Below are 18,665 nucleotides of genomic sequence, written 5' to 3'. Positions count from 1 at the left end.
GTAATGAACAGATGCACATTGTAAATGTAAATCCAGGCTAAAATGTAAATTAAATTGTTGGTGCTTGTCATTGTCCAATTTCATTTTCTATAGAAAGTCTGCATATAATAAAGGGAAAACATTATTTATTTCAAGAACATAGACTGAAATAGACAATATTGATAAACACATAATATTCACTATTATCTCTCCAAGATGGTTTCGACCAGCACAGCTAATAAAATATACTTCAGACAAAGGTCTTTATATGAATATAAATAAATCGCAAGTTTGCAATCAAAAATAGCCCAAACCGTCAAGGAGTAAAAAAGTGTCTAAGGGCAGTGTGTTAAACTGTATTCTGTGTCAGTAATGTGCTTCTGGTTCTTGTAATCTGCACATAGAGAGCTCATCTTCATCCACCTTTCAAACATGGTGTGTTCTGGACCCCAAAACAGATGGAGTTGGAATATACATAGGGTAATAGAGTTACTATTATATACAGATTTATGCACAAGTTAAATTACTAAATGGGGTCAAATTACTAAATCAAAAACAAAAATGTATGTTCAAATCTCAGGAGCAGATAAACCTGACCTACGGGCAATGTGCCTAATGGCAGGTGTGGGGCAAAAGGGGATACAAAGCATTGAGCTGTGGAGCAGTGGAAACGTTCTCTGGAATGATGGATGGTGCTCCATCCAATACTTTTGGGATAAGTTGGGGATGAGGTGGAGTTTAATCATTCTACAACCTGACCTTACTAAATGCTCCTCTAAAGTAGAGAGTCTTCCCTGAACAGTAGAGACAATACTCCAACAAATGCAGGATAAACTCTTTTTTAATTTTAATTCTTTTTAAAAAAGAATGTGTATTTTTGTATATGCTTTGAGGGGAATTAAATGCACTGTGCCTTGAATAACACCAAAGCATCACATCAAGACAGATATATTGTTCTGCAGTGCTATTACATGAGTGTGGATGAACTCTCCATATCAGATTTTAAGAAGCACAGAGTAGAATAAAAAAAAAAACTTCTCATTGTGTCATGCAGACTATTAATGCACATGAATGCAGGCACACCCATACACTCACATACATAAACAGGGACACACATTCTGTTGTAGGCAGTAATTTAAAGAAAAGAAAAGAAAAACTTTTTAGGACTATCTAATGGTACACAATGTGTGCTCAGTAGCAGCCCATTTCTTTCTCTGGCTCTGGGAAACACACATTCACACACTTCCTCATCCATTCACACAAACCCTGAGCTTGGGTTTTTTTTTTTTTTTCACCAAAAAGAAAGCATCCCAGACTGGACTAGGGGCCTATTCTCAGTCTGTCCTAATGCCTCACTCCCCAGCCTGTGACAAGTCTGTCCATGTTTCTGAGCACGTTCAGTGAGGGGGAGCTCCTATGGTGCTCCGGTGTAGGAGTAATCTGCCTTGTTGTGCATCACCAACTTGTTGTCCACAAAGTAGAAGCTGTCAGACTGAGTCTCGTACGGGTACAGGATCATCTCATGGACTGTGGAGAAGTGTGAGAAAAACATCAAGTATCAAGTAATATGCATACAAATACATATTTTAGACTTCAGTCATCTCTAAATGTTATTTGTCTTTTTTGTGTACTGCTACTAGAGTACATGGTATTAAATAAGTTTGTAAAATAGATTGTAAGTTAAAGTATGGACCACTAGAGGGCCTGTGTGAGGAAACTAGTCTTCAAATCAGTCAGAAGAGACAGGATGGGTAAAAATATAGGCTGGATTTCAAAAATATCAAGAAATATCAAACTATATATGTGTCTGATAAAAAAAGCCTAATTCACACTGATCAGCCATGACATTAGCACCACTGATGGGTGAAGTAAAGAAAACATGGATGATCTTCTACAGAGACATCTGTTAAGAGGTAGGATATATTAGGCTGCAAGTGAACAGGCAAATGGGCAAGGGTAAGAATCCGGCCCACTGTGACAAGAGCCAGACTGTGATGGTTAGATGCCTGGATCAGAACATCTCCAAAAAATAAGGCAGGTCTAGTGGGGTTTTTTTCTGGTATGTGCACTATTAGCACACAAGTCAAAACTGTTGGGTGCATCACTGAAAGAATCTATGTCTGCATTGCAGGCTTAGTTTGAATTAATATACAGTAAATGACAATAGCCATAACAAACACACCTTTGTAATGATGTGGTGCTGAACAATTAGGATCTAGGCTTGGTAGAGAAGTTATTGGCTATCAGACTACAATACTATGACTATTGTATAATACTCGTATATTGAAGGTTTTTATAGTAAGTCATTAAAAATTGCTATATAATATGCACTACTGGTTTATGAAGAAGTTTATGCAGTTACATTTAGCCCCCTGCCCCACTCTCCCAAACACTAACCAGACACAGAGTTAAATGACTATTTTGGATGCAATGGATTCATTTTTTGCTTTGATATCTAGAACACTACAAAAGACTAACATGTCAAAAATGGGTTTGACCTGCTACACATTTTTAAGTGTTTTAAGTAAAAGCAATGAAGTTGGCATGAGTTGGTGCTATATTTAAGTAGGATAACCATGGCTAATGAGGGTAAGTGCAGGTGCAGGTGTAGGTGAAAGGACACTTACTGAGTTCCTCAGAGAGTGGAGGGAACTCGTAGATGTGCTCACAGGTATTCTTGCTGCTGGGGATGCAGAAACCAAACTCGAAGTCAAAGCTCTTCAGCAGCTGTCCCCGGAAGTAGTGCCTCTCGATCATGCGGAAGTTGTTGATTGGAATGTCTCCTACTGTGAACTCCACTCTGCAGAGGCAGGAGACACGGCACACTCGCTTACTACATGCAAACGGTCCCAAGTCTAATCCTTCAAAAGGGTGTGTCAAATCATTCAGTATACCAAATTAAAGCATAATTTTGTGAGAATTAGGTGGGGGTGTAATTCACCTTTACACCACTACACTAAGTACAAAGTGGGCTTTGAGCTTCCTCTGTAGGACATGCATTTCACACAAGCTGACAGATACAGAACTGGCACTGAAAGTGAAAGAAGCATGTGGACTGAAAGTACAGTAATATTAAAAGATTTAACACAAATATCCCTTGGATTGCGCAGTTCTCACAAGAGGTCCCCAGCACGCACCACCAGAGTTAGCAGAGTGCCAAACCTGAAGTGGCAATGACAGAGACACTATTCTCCCTAATACAAGTCAGTGGAGCATTAAAATGATTTTGATGGCTGTTATTTTAAGGTAAAGTTGCTACATAATACATAATGTTGCTTTAAAAATGATCTTTACCCAAATAGTAACCCAGACACTCATATGGCAGGGAAGCTTTGGTGCACTGCAACACATACTACATATGGACAGAAATCAATGCAAATGGTATTCTGGAGGTGGTGTCTCAGAGGATACATTCACATTGTAAGCTCTGATTTTTGTAATTTGTAAGCTACTCCCACTTATTATTTATGTCAACACACCGCAGCTCTAAAAGGACCCATATATTGTGATCCACCCTTTGTTTTCCTTTTTTTTTTTAAAAAGATGCTTCAATTGAGTAATGCCATAAAAGAACCATTTTCGCAACAATTTGAGAGTGAAGAACCTTTTAAAAGATTAAAGTTAAAAACTGGATGTAAAGGTCTTTACCAACATAAATTCTTTAAAATGGTTATTCTATGGCATCATTTAAAGAACTTTTTCTATCACCTTTATTTTTAAGAGTGCAGCTAAACTGCTGCCGACATGTTGTCCACACAGGATAATGACCGCAGTAATGCGTGCACATGCACATTCTTATTATTTTCACATGTAAATGTATTAGATACAGGACCAAACATGAAGGTGCTCAAATCTGGCCAAATTAGTGTGTCCACACAGCTCTGTCTCTAGATCTGTCTCACACTATGGCAAAAATAACAGCAGCACTTTAATCCCAGTATGTGAACACAGTCTCAATTATGTAAGCAATCAGTTGGATTGATTTCTGGAAAGCGACCTGACCATGGCTTTTGATTTACAGCACTAAAGCTCATGTCCCATACATTCTTCTCCTTCCAAAACACTGACAATTTCACCAGTAGCCAAATTAACGGGTGACCTGAAATGTCCTTCATATTACCACATGAACACAAGCAGGATAAGATCAGATAAATTGCTTGATTAACTCTGTTGGGTAACCCATGCTTTAAGCTTTGTGGTTACATGTACATTGCTTCCTTAAGACATCCACTATTAATAAATACTATCTTTTTGTAAGATTACCTGAATACTTTTATCAAAACTGAAAAAAAATAACAAGAAATTGTCTTTAAAGTAATAGTTCTACACAGAGCTGCAAAATATTACCAGTTGGGGAATTCTTTCTAGATGTGTGCTTTTACTCAGACTGTAATCAGACTAAATCTAATGCAGAAGCCAGGTACACAGGGGGGTGAGAATAGGGTCGTCTAGAGCCACAGTGCTCTGATCGTAATCTACTGTGCTGTGTACTTACGTGGCTCCGACCTGGCGTAGCCGCAGGAAGGCTGGAGTGAACTGGTAGCGTACAAAGCGCCCGGCATTGGGGTCAATGTCCTTTCTGTCCTCTGAACTCTCTGTGTGGCATAAAGGGGGAGACATGACAGCCTGCACTTCTGAAGTGCTCTTATAAAGCACACCGTATCTAAATGGAAATCAGGGCTTTGTAGAAAGAAAGCAGAGCAAGCGTTTCACAGCAACTAATGTCTAGCTCCTGGTCCAATGAGCAGAACACAGGCAGCATAGGGAGGTAGAGGTTATGGTAAAGACTCACCTGCAGAAGGAGGCTTGGTGATCTCAAAAAGAACCACCCCCGTCTCCATATCTCGGATCTTGAACCTGGTGAAGTCGATCTTGTGCACATTGTCCTCTGGACTGCACAGGTAATCTGTGAAAATGAGACCAGCTTACAGCAACAGGAAACTAATTAAACATCTACCAGCTTTCTTTTGCTGGAACAATGTAACCCAAAACTGGAACAGAGACAAAGTAGAAATGAGGCAGGGGATGGTTCCTGCTGATAATGATGATTAGTCTGACTGACATACGAATAGTTCCAATTGCAATGTTTGATTACGACCCTTGTAAAAAAGGTACAGTACACTCCAGAACAACGCTGGCCTCATCATGTACCAAGACAATACGTTGATAATACACTACATGGACTAAAGTATAGGGACACCTGCTCATTCATTGTTTCTTCTGACATCCAGTTTATTGAGTTTCTCTCTTTTATAACTTGTAGTAGTAACACTCTCTGCTGCCCAGGGAACAGTGCGACACTGCTGGGGGGCTTTATTCCCCCTCTAGCCCATACCTGGCATTAGGCATGGTGCTAGTAGGTTCATGTTTATCTGCTCCAGAGTCTCCTACTCTATTCATAATGCTTCTCCACAGGGACTGTAAAAAAGGCATAATACTAAGACTACTACTAATAAATGTTCATTATATCAAAATATCATATAATTTATGGGACTTTTCCCCCCAAACAGCCACATCTCATTTTAAACCTAAAGGATCTTCTTCATGTATTTTAAATGTGTGACAATAGATAAAGTCTGTTGTGGAAATGACTTTGAGAAGTGAACTGTTAAGAGTCTCCATCTTCTGTGAGTGACTGCAGAGACAAGGAAGTCTATTCCTGCCCTTCACTAATCTGTGTGGAGGTGACAGTGACGATGACCACACTGCTTTCTGATTACATTAACTGTGCTTCTCTCTGGAAACATGGCTTTGAATCACGTTTTCTCTCAATAGTGGATGTTTCAGCCAAAATGAGTGTAATGAGATACTTTAAATGTTCAACAAGTCTGAAGAGAGTGACTGATAATGCAGCACCTATTTATTATGAAAACTTTTACTTTTCATTCAGAAAATATGAATATTTGAAAAATGTACCATAAATATATATAATCTACAGTGATAATCTATAAAGGGGTGATACATGATAAAGGGGTGATGAATCTGTCAAGGGGTGGACATTTTAGGCAGCAAGTAACCAGTCAGTTCTTTATGGCGATGTGAAAAAAAAAAGGGCAAACATAAAAATCTGAGGCACAAGGGCGAAATTGTGAAGGCAGGCGACATGGTCAGAGTATCTCCAAAACATCAGGCAGGTCTTGTGGAGTTTTACTGGTATACAGTGGTCAGTACCTACCAAAAGTGCTCCAAGAAAGAACAACCTGTGAACCAGCGACAGCGTTATAGGCACCTAAGGCTCATTGATGTGATCCATAGAGGCCTCACATCCCAACTTACAAGAGTTTTAAAGATCTGCTGCTAATGTATTGGAGCCAGATACCACAGGACACCTTCAGAGGTCTTGTGGAGTCCGTGCCTTCATTGATCAGATCTGTCGTGGCTGTGGAAGATCTACACAATACAAGGCAAGTGTTGCTAATGTTAATGTTATGGTTGATTACTGTATTAATATATTGTAATATATGCACATCAAAAATAAAAAACTAAATTACAAGACAGGAAAACATGCCAAACTAGACAGGTGCTACGTGTCCTAAAAAGGACAACAAAAATGCCCACTTGTAAATTATCTCGAAAGCTGCCAGAAACGATGATCCGACTGTGAAGATGTGTATAGTGAAGGTGTGTGTGGGAGTGGGTGACTCTCGCCAGGCGGATATATATTTGTGCCAGAATCTGTGGACAGCCCTGTGTAGCCTGCTGTACAGTCAACCTCCCCTTTAGGCTGGATTACACCTAAGAGGCTTATATTGTTTCACAATCACATGGTCAGATTGGGGAGGGGGGGGGGGTCTGCTAAAGGGATTTTAAATAGTCCTCTCAGCTAGCATAAAGTGCAAGCTCAACTCTCTGGGGTCCCTACATTCTCAGGTTTTTCTACAACACTTCACGACCACATTACACTTAGTGACAATCCACTGGCATGGTAACAGTGTCTTAGACCAGCAGCCATACTTCCACCTAGCCTTTCCAAGAGAGAACAGATGGACCAAACAGGCTTTAGCCAATCACTTGAGATATTTATAGGCTTTCTGCCTTCTGGGTGAGCTATGCAGAGAAAAAGGAGGCACAGGACACACATCTGCTTAAGCTCACGGCTTTGAACAGACCTTTTATTGTGGTTAATTAACACAATTGCCTACCTGTGCTCTTCTTGAAATCCTTATCGGACACCTTTCTAGCAGCAGCTACCCATGGAAAGGTTCCTAAAACGTGTACACTCATTTTATAATGATCCATTCAAACAAATGTTTCGTTATGCACAGTAAAATCTATCCAAATCCGAGCTTATACCAAACGCAAAGCTCAATGTACCACAACTACAGACATTTTACTGTGTGATAATACTACCTTGCTTTTCACACCAACTCTTGGCATCAGCAGATGCTGATTCAGCTCATAGCACCAATAGGAGGTCAAAGCTAGGTTTAAATACATAACTTGCTGTATCCTACATAAAATAAGGTCTATTAGGAGAGATACTGGCACCACCTGAGCAGAACAGTGCTGTCAGTGCATCTTTGCCTTTTGGGTGATACCTCCAGTGCAAAATACCATTACTAAGTTTTGCTTCATTAAAAAGCAAACACACTGTAGCTGCAGTGTAAGGGTCGAAGCATTCTTAACGCAAGGATGTTGGCTGGCTTTCATGAGTAGTTGCATTTAAAAAACTGCATTTAGAGCGTTGCTGTAACATACTTTTTCCAGTCAACTGGCATGGTGTTTTAATCACCACAGTAAGACAATAACGCATGTTTGTAAAGCAGACCTATGCGTTTGCAGAGCGTTGGTCGGGCCCTGTAATTTGCCTGCTAGCGTAGACTGTTCTGGCCTAAGTCTGGTACTAATAAGCCAGCAAGTGGAGCTAGGCATTCTGGATGTAAAACTGGACATGTGGACAACTGGACATAAGATATGAGTGATATAAGAGATGAAATAATGGGTCATAAATTAAAGAAAAAAAAACTGAATCTAAAAATTAATGATACAACTAAGCAATTAACATCATACTATGCTCTGTGGCATGTATATAAATTCTTAGTCAAACCAGCTGACTAATTTTGGATGCTCTGAAAGACTTTGAAAGGGTTCATTTTGGGGGCACAAATGGCAGGATGGCTTCACTCACAAAGACTGCTCAAATAGTTGGTGCTTTCTTTTGAAAAAGACATTAAAAAGTAAATAGGCTTGGAAAGTGTGGTTGAAAATGCACATTCAGTGAGCGTGATGCTGGTGCATTACTGTAGTATGTAAGCAAAAACAAAAGACCTGTTCCTCAGAATGTCGGTGCAAGATGTGATCAGACTGATTCAGGAAGAACAGTCTGTCCAATGTTGCAGTGCAATTCTCCATTCTAAGATTTTAGTCTTCAGTGCACAATACACACCTATAGTTTGCTGTGGACTGAATCAGTTAACATAAGTAAAAGTTCTTTTGTTTGTTTTCACACAGGAAAAAATTCAAGTGCACCAAAATGAATCACAACAAACCATGTGAGAACATTCTCTCCGCTTATTGGTCAGACCTGACTGGGGAGGGAGCTTGAAAGTAAATACAGGGAGAAGGTCTGTGTTCTGGACTAGTGCATATTTCTGTGCAATTTAACATGAAGCAATGGCAGTGATGGCATTTGTCAATAGCTGTAGAAAATATATGGGGAACACCTGGTTATGGGAGCTGGTTAGCTGAAACTTGCATTCACAGAGTTCACCGGACAGTTTGGTCGGAATAAGGTCAGATCATGTCCTCACCACAAATGAAACACGCCAAGTTTGTTTGGGACCAGACAGAGACCTCGTCTTCTTAAGGGTCTTCATATGGATGTTGTGGTCCGAGTGTGGTTACTGTATTCACTCCTAAAACGGACCAGAGTCTAATTTAACTGAACAAAAAAAGTGCAGGTGTAAAAATGCCCTTTGAGGTGAGGGTCACTGCAAATCAGCACACGTTTATTCTGGCTGTACGCTTCTCATGATGAAACATTTGTATCCTGACTGGAGTGGTCTCTTTTAAGACAATTATGCCCCATCCACAAGGCACGAGGGGTCACTAAACGGTTTAATGAGAATGAAAATGATATCAGCCATATGTTACGGCCTTTACAATCATTAGATTAGGGCTGGGCGATATGGTAAAAATACTGTATCATGATATTTAAAGAGTTTTTCGCAATACACAATATTTATCACATGTAATCACAGACACAGTACAGTAAACAGTAGTGACAGATTCTTATAAACTACTATTCAGATACTCTCCTGAACTGAATAGTGATTTTTATTCAACATCTGCGGCACTTTATCTAATTAAACCAGCCTAATTACACTGCTTAAAAAGACACCTGCAGCTGATCAGTGTACATTAAGCACTAACAGTATCCTCGATATGCTTAGAAAAGCATATTGTTATCACAATATGATAAAATACTGTTATATTGGCCAGCTCTACATTAGATTACAACTTGGTTTAACATGTGTGGGAGATTTTGGACCAATGTATTCAAGAATGTTTTACTAAACCACCTTCAAAACTATAAATTGTGGGAATATCTTTTGTTCCATCCGCCAGTACAGATGACTTGCCTAGTACAGTACAGAAATTCTAACCAGCGTCTTACAACCTTATGGACCAGCACCTCTATGTTGACCTTTCCCTCACAAGGCACACAGACTGAGATCCCACTGAAAATAAATCAAGACAGTCATCCCATGTACTGTAGCTTTTCTACTTTGTCATAACACTCATCCCCAAAATGGTAATTTCATTGGAGAAGGAAAGTGTTCATGTTTCATGTATTTAAATCTGACAGCATTTTATTGTACATTATGTCCTTTCTGCTTTACAACAGAAATGACCCAACAAGTTGGGTAAGATCAAAACAGCAATCAGTTCACATGCTTCCTGCTCTGCCAATCAGCAGATAATTTAGCTAACAATTGATTATTTAGGAGGCATGCAGTATGAAAACCTACCAACAGCAACAATAAAGTACCAAATATTACACACATTATCACCTCAACCATGATTGACAGCAGCGTCTTTTAACGGCGAGAGAATGTCGGAGTGGCACCATTGTGCTGTAATGGCAAAGATGTAGTGTTGAAAATTAAAGCTAAATGTGACATTTCAATAGTGTAAAAGGTTACCGTATCACCAATTATGCTTTCAAAATGCCTTTCTAAAGGACTATTCCGTGCAATGTGTACTGATGGCACACCATCAGGCTATGAGTAAATGCATAATTTCCTCCTCCAAGACTCAACAATTTAGCACAGGGGCTGACGCCTCTGGTTTACTCTTGTATTCAGTGGGATCTGGTCTTAAAACACACTCATGTAACCAGACTTCATCAATATCCATGACAACTGTTATGGGCATGACATTGTTACTATGGCAACTGTGGCTTTTTGTCTGGCCCCAGAGCAGCTGCCGTACATGATAAGAAGGGATGATTTATTTCCTCTGAATGTGATTTGTGTAGAAAATAACTGGCCTGTTCACATTTCAACTGTTGAGCTGGATCAAATGCTTCTGGTAGCTTCTGATCCTGCTGACACCATTGTGTAGACACTGAACAAAGATGAAGTCCTGAACAACAATTCCTACAAACTGGGAGGCTTTCTTTGGGAGAAAACAACTGAGCTTTCACCAATAATAAGGCTATAAGACTGAAAACCCACAGCCAGAATGCAGACAAAAGTTTTAGGGGCCTGTGAAAGTTTTAATTAAAAATCTGGGCAGTACGTGTTTATTTACTCAGCAAAACACTAATATTGGAAAACATATTAATAACATTTATACAGAGAGTAGTGGTTTTACATCACTGTGTTCATTAGAAATCCCCAAAACTCTCCTCATGCGAGTCTATTATTATTTACAGTTATCGTCCAACATCTGGTTTGGTAAATCAGTCCTTAATGATATTAAATCAGGTGAGCTGGTGATGGAATTGAACCTCCACAAACCTATTCTGGAACCGTTTGGCATCTGGAAAGCGATTTAAGGCTTGTTAACATTTCTAATGGAGACAAAAATCAATCCAGTGTATTTGCTTGGCTCATCATAGGTACTTACCCTCAATAAATTAAAGAGCCAGCATCTTTAATTAATCTTTAGCTGCAGTCCATGGCAGGGTTCGCAGTACCTCATATAACAGAAAATAACAACCCTTTAGGATGACAAACATAGTAAACTGATCCGTCTTGTCTACATGTTGTAAACAGCTTGTAGCAGATATATGGATAATTCTCCAAGACATTCAGCATATGACCCAGTTTACTATTCATCTGATATTTCTCTCCCAAGCAATGTTCTCTTTAATTTCGTATTCTTTCCAATCCTCCAAAATAGAGGCCAAAATACTCTGTGGCATTTCTAGGGGACATCGTGTTTGTCAGTGCAAAGTGGCCATTCTGTTCAGTTCTCGTTCCAGTATGCCCAGCACAGGGCACTGCCCAGACAATATGTGGTAAGACACAGGACGTGCTGCCGGTTATTACAGTGTGGCAGCCAAGTGTGACTGTTGATCTGGCTCGCCCTCAGAAGCTGACAGCAGCCACACTTCATTTCCTATAATGCGGTCACCTAGCAACATGCCTTCTGATACCAATCCAGGATAAGTGCCTGCTTTCTCTGCCACCTCTACCTTGTAGGTAAACAAAGGAAACTATGAGCTGAACACAGGGTGCACTGCTTGGATAGGGTATTATACATCCACTGACCTCCAGACAGACACTATGATGCAGATGTATTATGAAAAAGCAGCGGATTAAAGAACCGCTCGGGCATAATATGTCCTTTTCTCCTTTGCAACCAGCATTTCTCTGTTCAGTGTCTGATATTGCATACAGTCTATTCTGGAACCGTTTGGCCTCTGGAATGCCGTTTTCGGCCCATTGACATTTCTAATGGAGACGAACTTAATACTGTGCATTTGCTTGGCTCTTGTCAAAGGTGCTTAACCTCAATAAATGAAACAGCCAGCATCTTTAATTAATCTTTAGTCCATGGCAGGGTCCGCAGTACCTCAAAATAGCCAGCCGTGACCTCAATCAAGAGTAGTCTCTGTTTTTAGAGGTAAATCCCAGTGATTAGAAAGTCAGCACAAGTTCATCCATTGACAGACAGAAGAGAGATATCTAACATTTGGTTCTGTCCAAGGGATTTAAGATAGGATGTATCTTAGTTTAGTCATCAAAATATAGGGTCAAAACAGTCAGTGTTTTTGTGAGTGATAAACCAGGTCTTGCTCTGTTCATTACTCACCAACTTTAAGTGCAGAATGCAGGTCAACATGAGGCATAGTGGTTATCATCAGAAAGTCTCACTTATGCAAAACCATGTTAAGCTAGGGCTGGGTGATATGGTAAATGTCATACCACGACATTTAAAGACATGTTCACGATACACAACATTAATCAAGACAGACATGATTATAGAGAAAATTCAGCAGCAGCAGCAGTTCATGCTGAATTGCATTGATCAGCCCCCCCCCCAATTGATGTTCTGAGACATCAATTAGTGCTATCATTAGTGCTATTTATCCTTTTTCAGGCAGTAACCTCTTTCTAGAATACATGAGTCATGTGATAAATAAAAATATGAACACATAAATAAACACCTTGAGCATATCTACTATCTAATCAACCCAACTTGAGAATTCAATAGAATTCTAATATGCTGGAATTTGTGTGATTTTGCTGGACATCACAGAAATAAACACAAACAGTTTCCAAAGCCACTGGTAACTGTAACCTATTTGTAATGTCTGGTGCAAATTCCTTTGCAATTTGCCCTTGTAAGATCATGTTTGTGTAATGACAGATTGCAACACCCTCAGTGACAGAAGATCAAACAATTCCAATGAATTCACCACTCTCACATGTTAACAGACAAGCAATCACATATAAAAGAGTTTTCAAAACAAGACCTACTTCATCTTTATCTTTGAAAGACACGTAAAGAACAAAAGAAAAACTGCCTCCGGCTAATTTCCGTTAATCAGAACTCCAATCTGTGTTCATAAATCTACTCTGGTTGGGCCGGGCCAGCACCTACATGCCTTATAAGTAGAACACAGCATTGTAAAAAAATACATGGCTTGATAAACTGATCCTGGATGAATATGCAAAGCATATGTAGATGTATTAGAGATGGCACAATGCCACTTCTTTCTTTTCTGATACTGATACAGTGAGTATCAGCCAAACCCAAACAGATCATTTGTCTTTAAAACCTACTACACTGTAAATCTAGCTAATTTTAATTTAAACCTTTAAGATGAGCATTTCAAAGAAATATATCATGTTTATATCAAGTTTTTACTAGCCCACAGGAATAAATACACAACTAACATCACCACATCACACAGTGTCAGCAATTTCAGGCTAGATTTGTTACAGGACTTGATCAGATGTTTTTATTTTATTTTCCCTCTAATATCCACTCCAGCATTTTCTACTGATATCAGCCCAGTATTGAGGCCCTGATATAGGGCTGGTGCCATCTCCAGCAGATATCTGCACCTGCTTCTCAGAAGTGGCACTAGTGAAGTGCTTCATCAACTGTTTCATGCGCCCTGGTCACTTTTCTAAGCTGGTGTTTTTAACTCTTGAGCTTGTGAATTCTGTAAACTAATTCTGTCCTGGGGCATCAGCTGACAGACATTTCACACTGTAAAGTTCTATTATTTAATAAGCAATGAGAAGCATTTAGTGGTAATTCGCTACAGTTAAAAAAAAGTTGCCCAAGCGGCTGGTTATGACATTAAAATAGGAAGTTGCAGGTGTGACCTGAACTATAGGAAGGAAATACATGTTCTCAGTCTGCTGAGAGTATGTGGCCTTGTTTATCACCACAATACAACATTTTACACAGAGTTCTTGTGTGCTGTTAAAATACCTACATTTAATTTGTTAGAAATGACATAAAATCAGGGTCACAGGATAAAGAAAGGTAGCTTAATTAAGCAAATGACTTGCCTAATGTTCTTTTGGTCAAGATATGACAAAAGACATGTGTTCCAGACTTATTTAAAGAGTGAAATCGGTTTACCGGACATTTAGATCCACAACGCCATTTTTATAGGTTACAGTTAGGTAACAATTTTACATAGGTTACATAATTGTTTATAGGAACACTGAAGTCTGTAATATTGAAAGGTTTCAGGAATATGCCCTTTTGAAACTACATTGGTGGAGCTTTATAATACAAAGAACTACATTTAAAACATTTATTTCTATTTGATCATATTAATATAGTTTAATAAATAAGAGCCATTTAGTAGCAAGCTAATATACTGTCCACAAGCTAATATGCTAGTCACGATACAATGATACAAACTGTGATAAACATCAATGCAACATGATATACTATACTGTTACATCCCTAATAACACTACTTTGAGGTTTTGGATTTCTGCCTTTTAAAGTAAAGTAGTGTGATAGCAATGGTGATGAAATACTGGCATCATTGGTATATACTGGTATTGCAGGAGCTAATTTAACACAGGCAATTTTACTGTGTGCATCATGTTTGTACAAAAACTTCATACATATTTATCAGCACCTAGTCCACAGCATGTCTCCTTTGCAAAAACTCTTCAGCGATGTCTAATCTGGGAACACAGGGTCCAATCTGATATGAAAGCTGAGCTTTTAAACTCTTCAGCATGCCATTTGTAACAGTAACAGAAAGTAATGTTTATGTGGAGATTCAAAGATTAATACAAGGAATGCTATAATATACAGTAAAATAAAAGTAAAATTATAACAAAACTAGGTCATAAAACAAAGGACATAAAATACAGTAAGTTAGGGCTAGAACGTACTTTGTGGAATACCTTGTAAGTATTGTCTTAAGTATTTCTGTGCCACTAAGCACATTTTTCTCTGGCTGGAGTGGGTGGCTTAAACAAGACTGAAACCCACTCAGATGCTCTTCTATTCATACCATCTTCTGAACTAGTCTTGATAATTCCACATTGATACCTGGAATCAGTACAACTTTCCTACGGAACAGAACTGACTGAATAAAACGTCTATGTTCTCAAACTTAAATTCTGAAGAGCTCCAGGACTGTACCGTTCAGTCCTTTTAACACCTCAGTCTGACACTGTATTGACTAGGGATGCACTGATCCAGCGATACCGATACAGATACAGAAACTTTGCATATCAGCCAAATACAGATCCGATACCAGTGTTGAATTAATAAACTGTATACCTCACCATGTGGGAGATCCTGAAGGCATTGACTTAAACATTACTTTACTGACTTCGTAAAACAAAATATAACAAATTAACACAGATATAAATGCACCTAATTGCTATTTATTTGTCACCAAAATAAACAATTGTGCAGGACACAGAATTATTATTCAAAATAAAAAAGGAGTCCATTTAAAAAAAAAAAAAAAAAAAAAAAAAAATAAATAATAATAATAATAATAATAATAATAATATATATATATATATATATATATATATATATATATATATATATATATATATAAATAAATAAATAAATAAAATGTATAAGCCAAAACTGAAAATATGTATCTTCACTTTGTCAAACACACAAACAGTAATCAATCTTATGCAGATAATATTTAGCATACACAGTATTTAAAAATAAAATCTAGCGGCTGAACCTGAGAATAAATAAGCAACCAAACCAACAAGCAGCAACCAAAAACTGCAAACATGTAAACATTTAGTGCAGTTCCACACCAACAAATTAAAGTGAAGGGATCGGTTCCATAGATCGTCCTAATTATCCGATACTCAATCCAGCTATCGGGACTGATATCCGATCCTAATATCGGATCAGTGCATCTCTAGTACTGACATGATAATGTTAAAATATCTAAACTAAAGTATATTGTGGATAAGCTCAACACAAGTGAGCAAGTGTAAAATGTATATCAATCCAGTGATCCATATCCATATTTATTCATTTAGTTATGCAATGCACGTAAATGTTTAAGTGTTTAGAGATTGCGAAAGGTAAATACTTTTTACAATAATTTACCTCATTATTTAATACAAACACCCTTTGTCAAACTTTTGCATCCAACCGTCAAGCAAAAAATATAAAAATTATTAAAAATAAATGAGTTTTAAATTCTTTACAAAAATAACTTAAAGCAGTTTCTATTCATTTGCTGAATTTAATGTGTGTGTATATAATATATATTATAGGACTTTATTATTCATTATAGGATGTTTTGGACACAAAGTTAAACAATTAAAAATGGGAAAAAAAATATTTGGCATTTGACTTTGGTCAGATGCATTATATCATATTGTTAATATTATAGACAATGCAGTCTTGTAGCCTACTTTCATATATTTAGCCCATTTGAAAGACATTATCCCTGAATAGTCTGGGCTGCTTACACTGCCCTTACAGTTGTCTGGAAAGCGAGGTGGCTTCAGATCTAGGGTAAATGGTTATGAGCATTAGGTACAGGAAACATGCACCGAGATGCAGTGCATTAGGTTTCCCTTGGGGGACGGTAAGCTTGCAGAGACAAAGGTTGTAGCCATTGAGCTACCAGGGATTAATTGGAGAAAGTACAGAACATCCATGCTTAAATATTGCACTGCAGGCCATTTCCCAAGGTTTGCCCTGGTTTATTTATGAGTTAAATAAAATGCTTTTTCAAAAAATGCATAAATAGCATTTTCAAGCAAAGTTCAGGTTAAACACACAATTATTCACTCAATCAATACTAATCGTAAAGATCTATGCCAGTCAACATCTTTCAGCAAGACTCACTACAGTCGCCTACCTCTGAAACGTGATTAAGTAAGCCTCTCTGGACAGGAGCACAGGCCAAATACAGTAAGGGTTATATTATCCAGACCTGAACACAAGTTATTACCACTTTTTAAAAGCCAGGTCATGCTTTGCAAAAAGAGACTATCCAGTAGTTTTTTAGGAAAACATTTCCCATGACTGTGTACGACTTTTAATTATCATATCTTTAGTTCTATGAAACCCACAGTTCCAGGGCAAAGTTGCAAAGCTTTTCCATAAGATACAAATCCCTGTAAATCCATGGAAATATGTTCAACGGTCACCAAATTGAGAGCAAATAACATGCAGCTAGACACAAAACAGCTTATACGTTTGGCAAAGCTGCTACCACACTTGCCAATACGTATGAGGCACGCGTTTTAACGTCCTACTTATCAATGAGCAATATCTGCATGATGAGAGTAGTGACCTACGTAACAGTAAACACTGTAAGATATGATGCCGGTATGTCTATCTATCCACATTACAGTGCAGCTAAGATGTATAATCTCAGTGGCTCAGTAGCTCAACTTATCTAGGATCTCACTAATACACTATATGGACAAAAGTATTGGGACACCTGCTCATTCACTGTTTCTTCTGAAATCAAGGGCATTTAAAAAATAAAAAAGGGGAAAAACATCCTGCTAATGTTGGAGTAACTGTCTCTTCTGTCCAAGGAAGAAGGATTTCTACAAGATTTGGAGCACTATGAGGTCAGGATGCTCATCCTCAACTTCCCCCAACTCATCCCAAAAGGATGGATGAAGCACCATCACTCTAGAGAACACAGTTCCATGGAAGGGGGGGGATACCCTTCTGACCTACATCTGGCATTAGACATGGTGCCAAAAGGTTCATGTTTAACTGCTCCAGGGAGTCAATTCAATTCAATTCAGAAACTAGACAAGCTGCGTGTGTGCATTTGCACATCTTTCCATGACTGGGAAACTGGGAAACGGCCTCTAAATTTCCAGGGTTTCTAGATTTTCCAGGGCGTATGACCTTGTTATACAGTTTTCTAAATATTACGTAGGTATATGTGTAGGCCTCTATTCAGAACACCCTGCTAGGCCTATATAACCAATGTTACATCACCTGCTCTGCCACATATGTACACAGGCTGCATGCTGTGGGCAGAGCTGTGCTCATTTAGGACCTTTTACAAAATGTGCTTAATGCCATCTGTCTGTCCGCTTACTGCGAGCACATAAGCAGCTCCCACGACCTATGTTCATGCTTTCTTGCATTTTAGGCAGCTTGGCAAGTCACCCAGCTCTGTGTGTGTGTGTGTGTGTGTGTGTGTGTGTGTGCGGCTGGTCTAATGCAGATCTTTTAAGAGGCTCTCGAAGTTTTCACCATGACCACCTGTTAAGAGCAGCTATACTCAGCTGCTGCTGGAAGGATTAGATCCACAACTTCCCCAACGCAGGTCTTAGAGCATTTCAGAGGTAAAGCACATGGGACAGAAATATGTCCACACTGCAACTTTAATAGTGTGGTCCTGATTTATCAACAGGACAGCCAGAGAAACACTGGATAACAGAATAACCAGGGGAAATTAGCACGCGTAACCGTCCTAACCTGGCTCCTAATGTTCCCATGTGGAGGAACAAAGCTACTGTGTGATGACTGGAGCTACAAACACGCAGAAGAAGCGCAATTCCTGAACTAAGTGGAGTGGCGTTGTTTCAGTGGCTCCACTTACTCTCGGTGATGTTCTGCAGGCCGAGCACGTCCTCGGGCCTTATAGCTGGGTTTTGGAGCAGCTCCTCCTCTGTTGTACACGGGAGTCCCGCGTCGTTCCCTGCCTTCACTCTCATTTCCGAAAAGCGCCTTGAAGGACGGGCTGAGGAGCTGCCTCTTCTCCCGCAGCCGTTAGCTTTG

General features: G+C 38.9%; 1 protein-coding gene across 1 annotated transcript; it reads right to left on the bottom strand.

The window, feature by feature from the left end:
* Positions 1–108: 108 nt before the first annotated feature.
* On the bottom strand, positions 109–18,665 carry unc119a1 (unc-119 lipid binding chaperone a1). Its single transcript, XM_072691008.1, has 5 exons — positions 18,487–18,665; positions 4,772–4,885; positions 4,475–4,574; positions 2,607–2,779; positions 109–1,506 (listed from the first exon to the last, which is right to left on the bottom strand). Exons 1-5 carry the CDS (start codon positions 18,599–18,601, stop codon positions 1,394–1,396), a joined length of 615 nt encoding a protein of 204 aa, XP_072547109.1. The 5' UTR covers positions 18,602–18,665; the 3' UTR covers positions 109–1,393.

The sequence above is a fragment of the Salminus brasiliensis genome, chromosome 11, assembly GCF_030463535.1.
Source record: "Salminus brasiliensis chromosome 11, fSalBra1.hap2, whole genome shotgun sequence".
NCBI classification, from domain to species: Eukaryota; Metazoa; Chordata; class Actinopteri; order Characiformes; family Bryconidae; genus Salminus; species Salminus brasiliensis.
Note: the sequence above shows the minus strand (reverse complement) of the source record. Positions and strands in the feature narration are given on the sequence as shown.

Excerpts from the sequence above, each read along its gene's own strand:
- unc119a1 (XM_072691008.1), bottom strand. The coding sequence starts at position 18,601 with ATGAGAGTGAAGGCAGGGAACGACGCGGGACTCCCGTGTACAACAGAG. Across the intron at positions 4,886-18,486 it reads CCTGCAGAACATCACCGAGA|ATTACCTGTGCAGTCCAGAG; the intron begins GTAAGTGGAGCC and ends TCATTTTCACAG. Across the intron at positions 4,575-4,771 it reads CACCAAGCCTCCTTCTGCAG|AGAGTTCAGAGGACAGAAAG; the intron begins GTGAGTCTTTAC and ends TATGCCACACAG.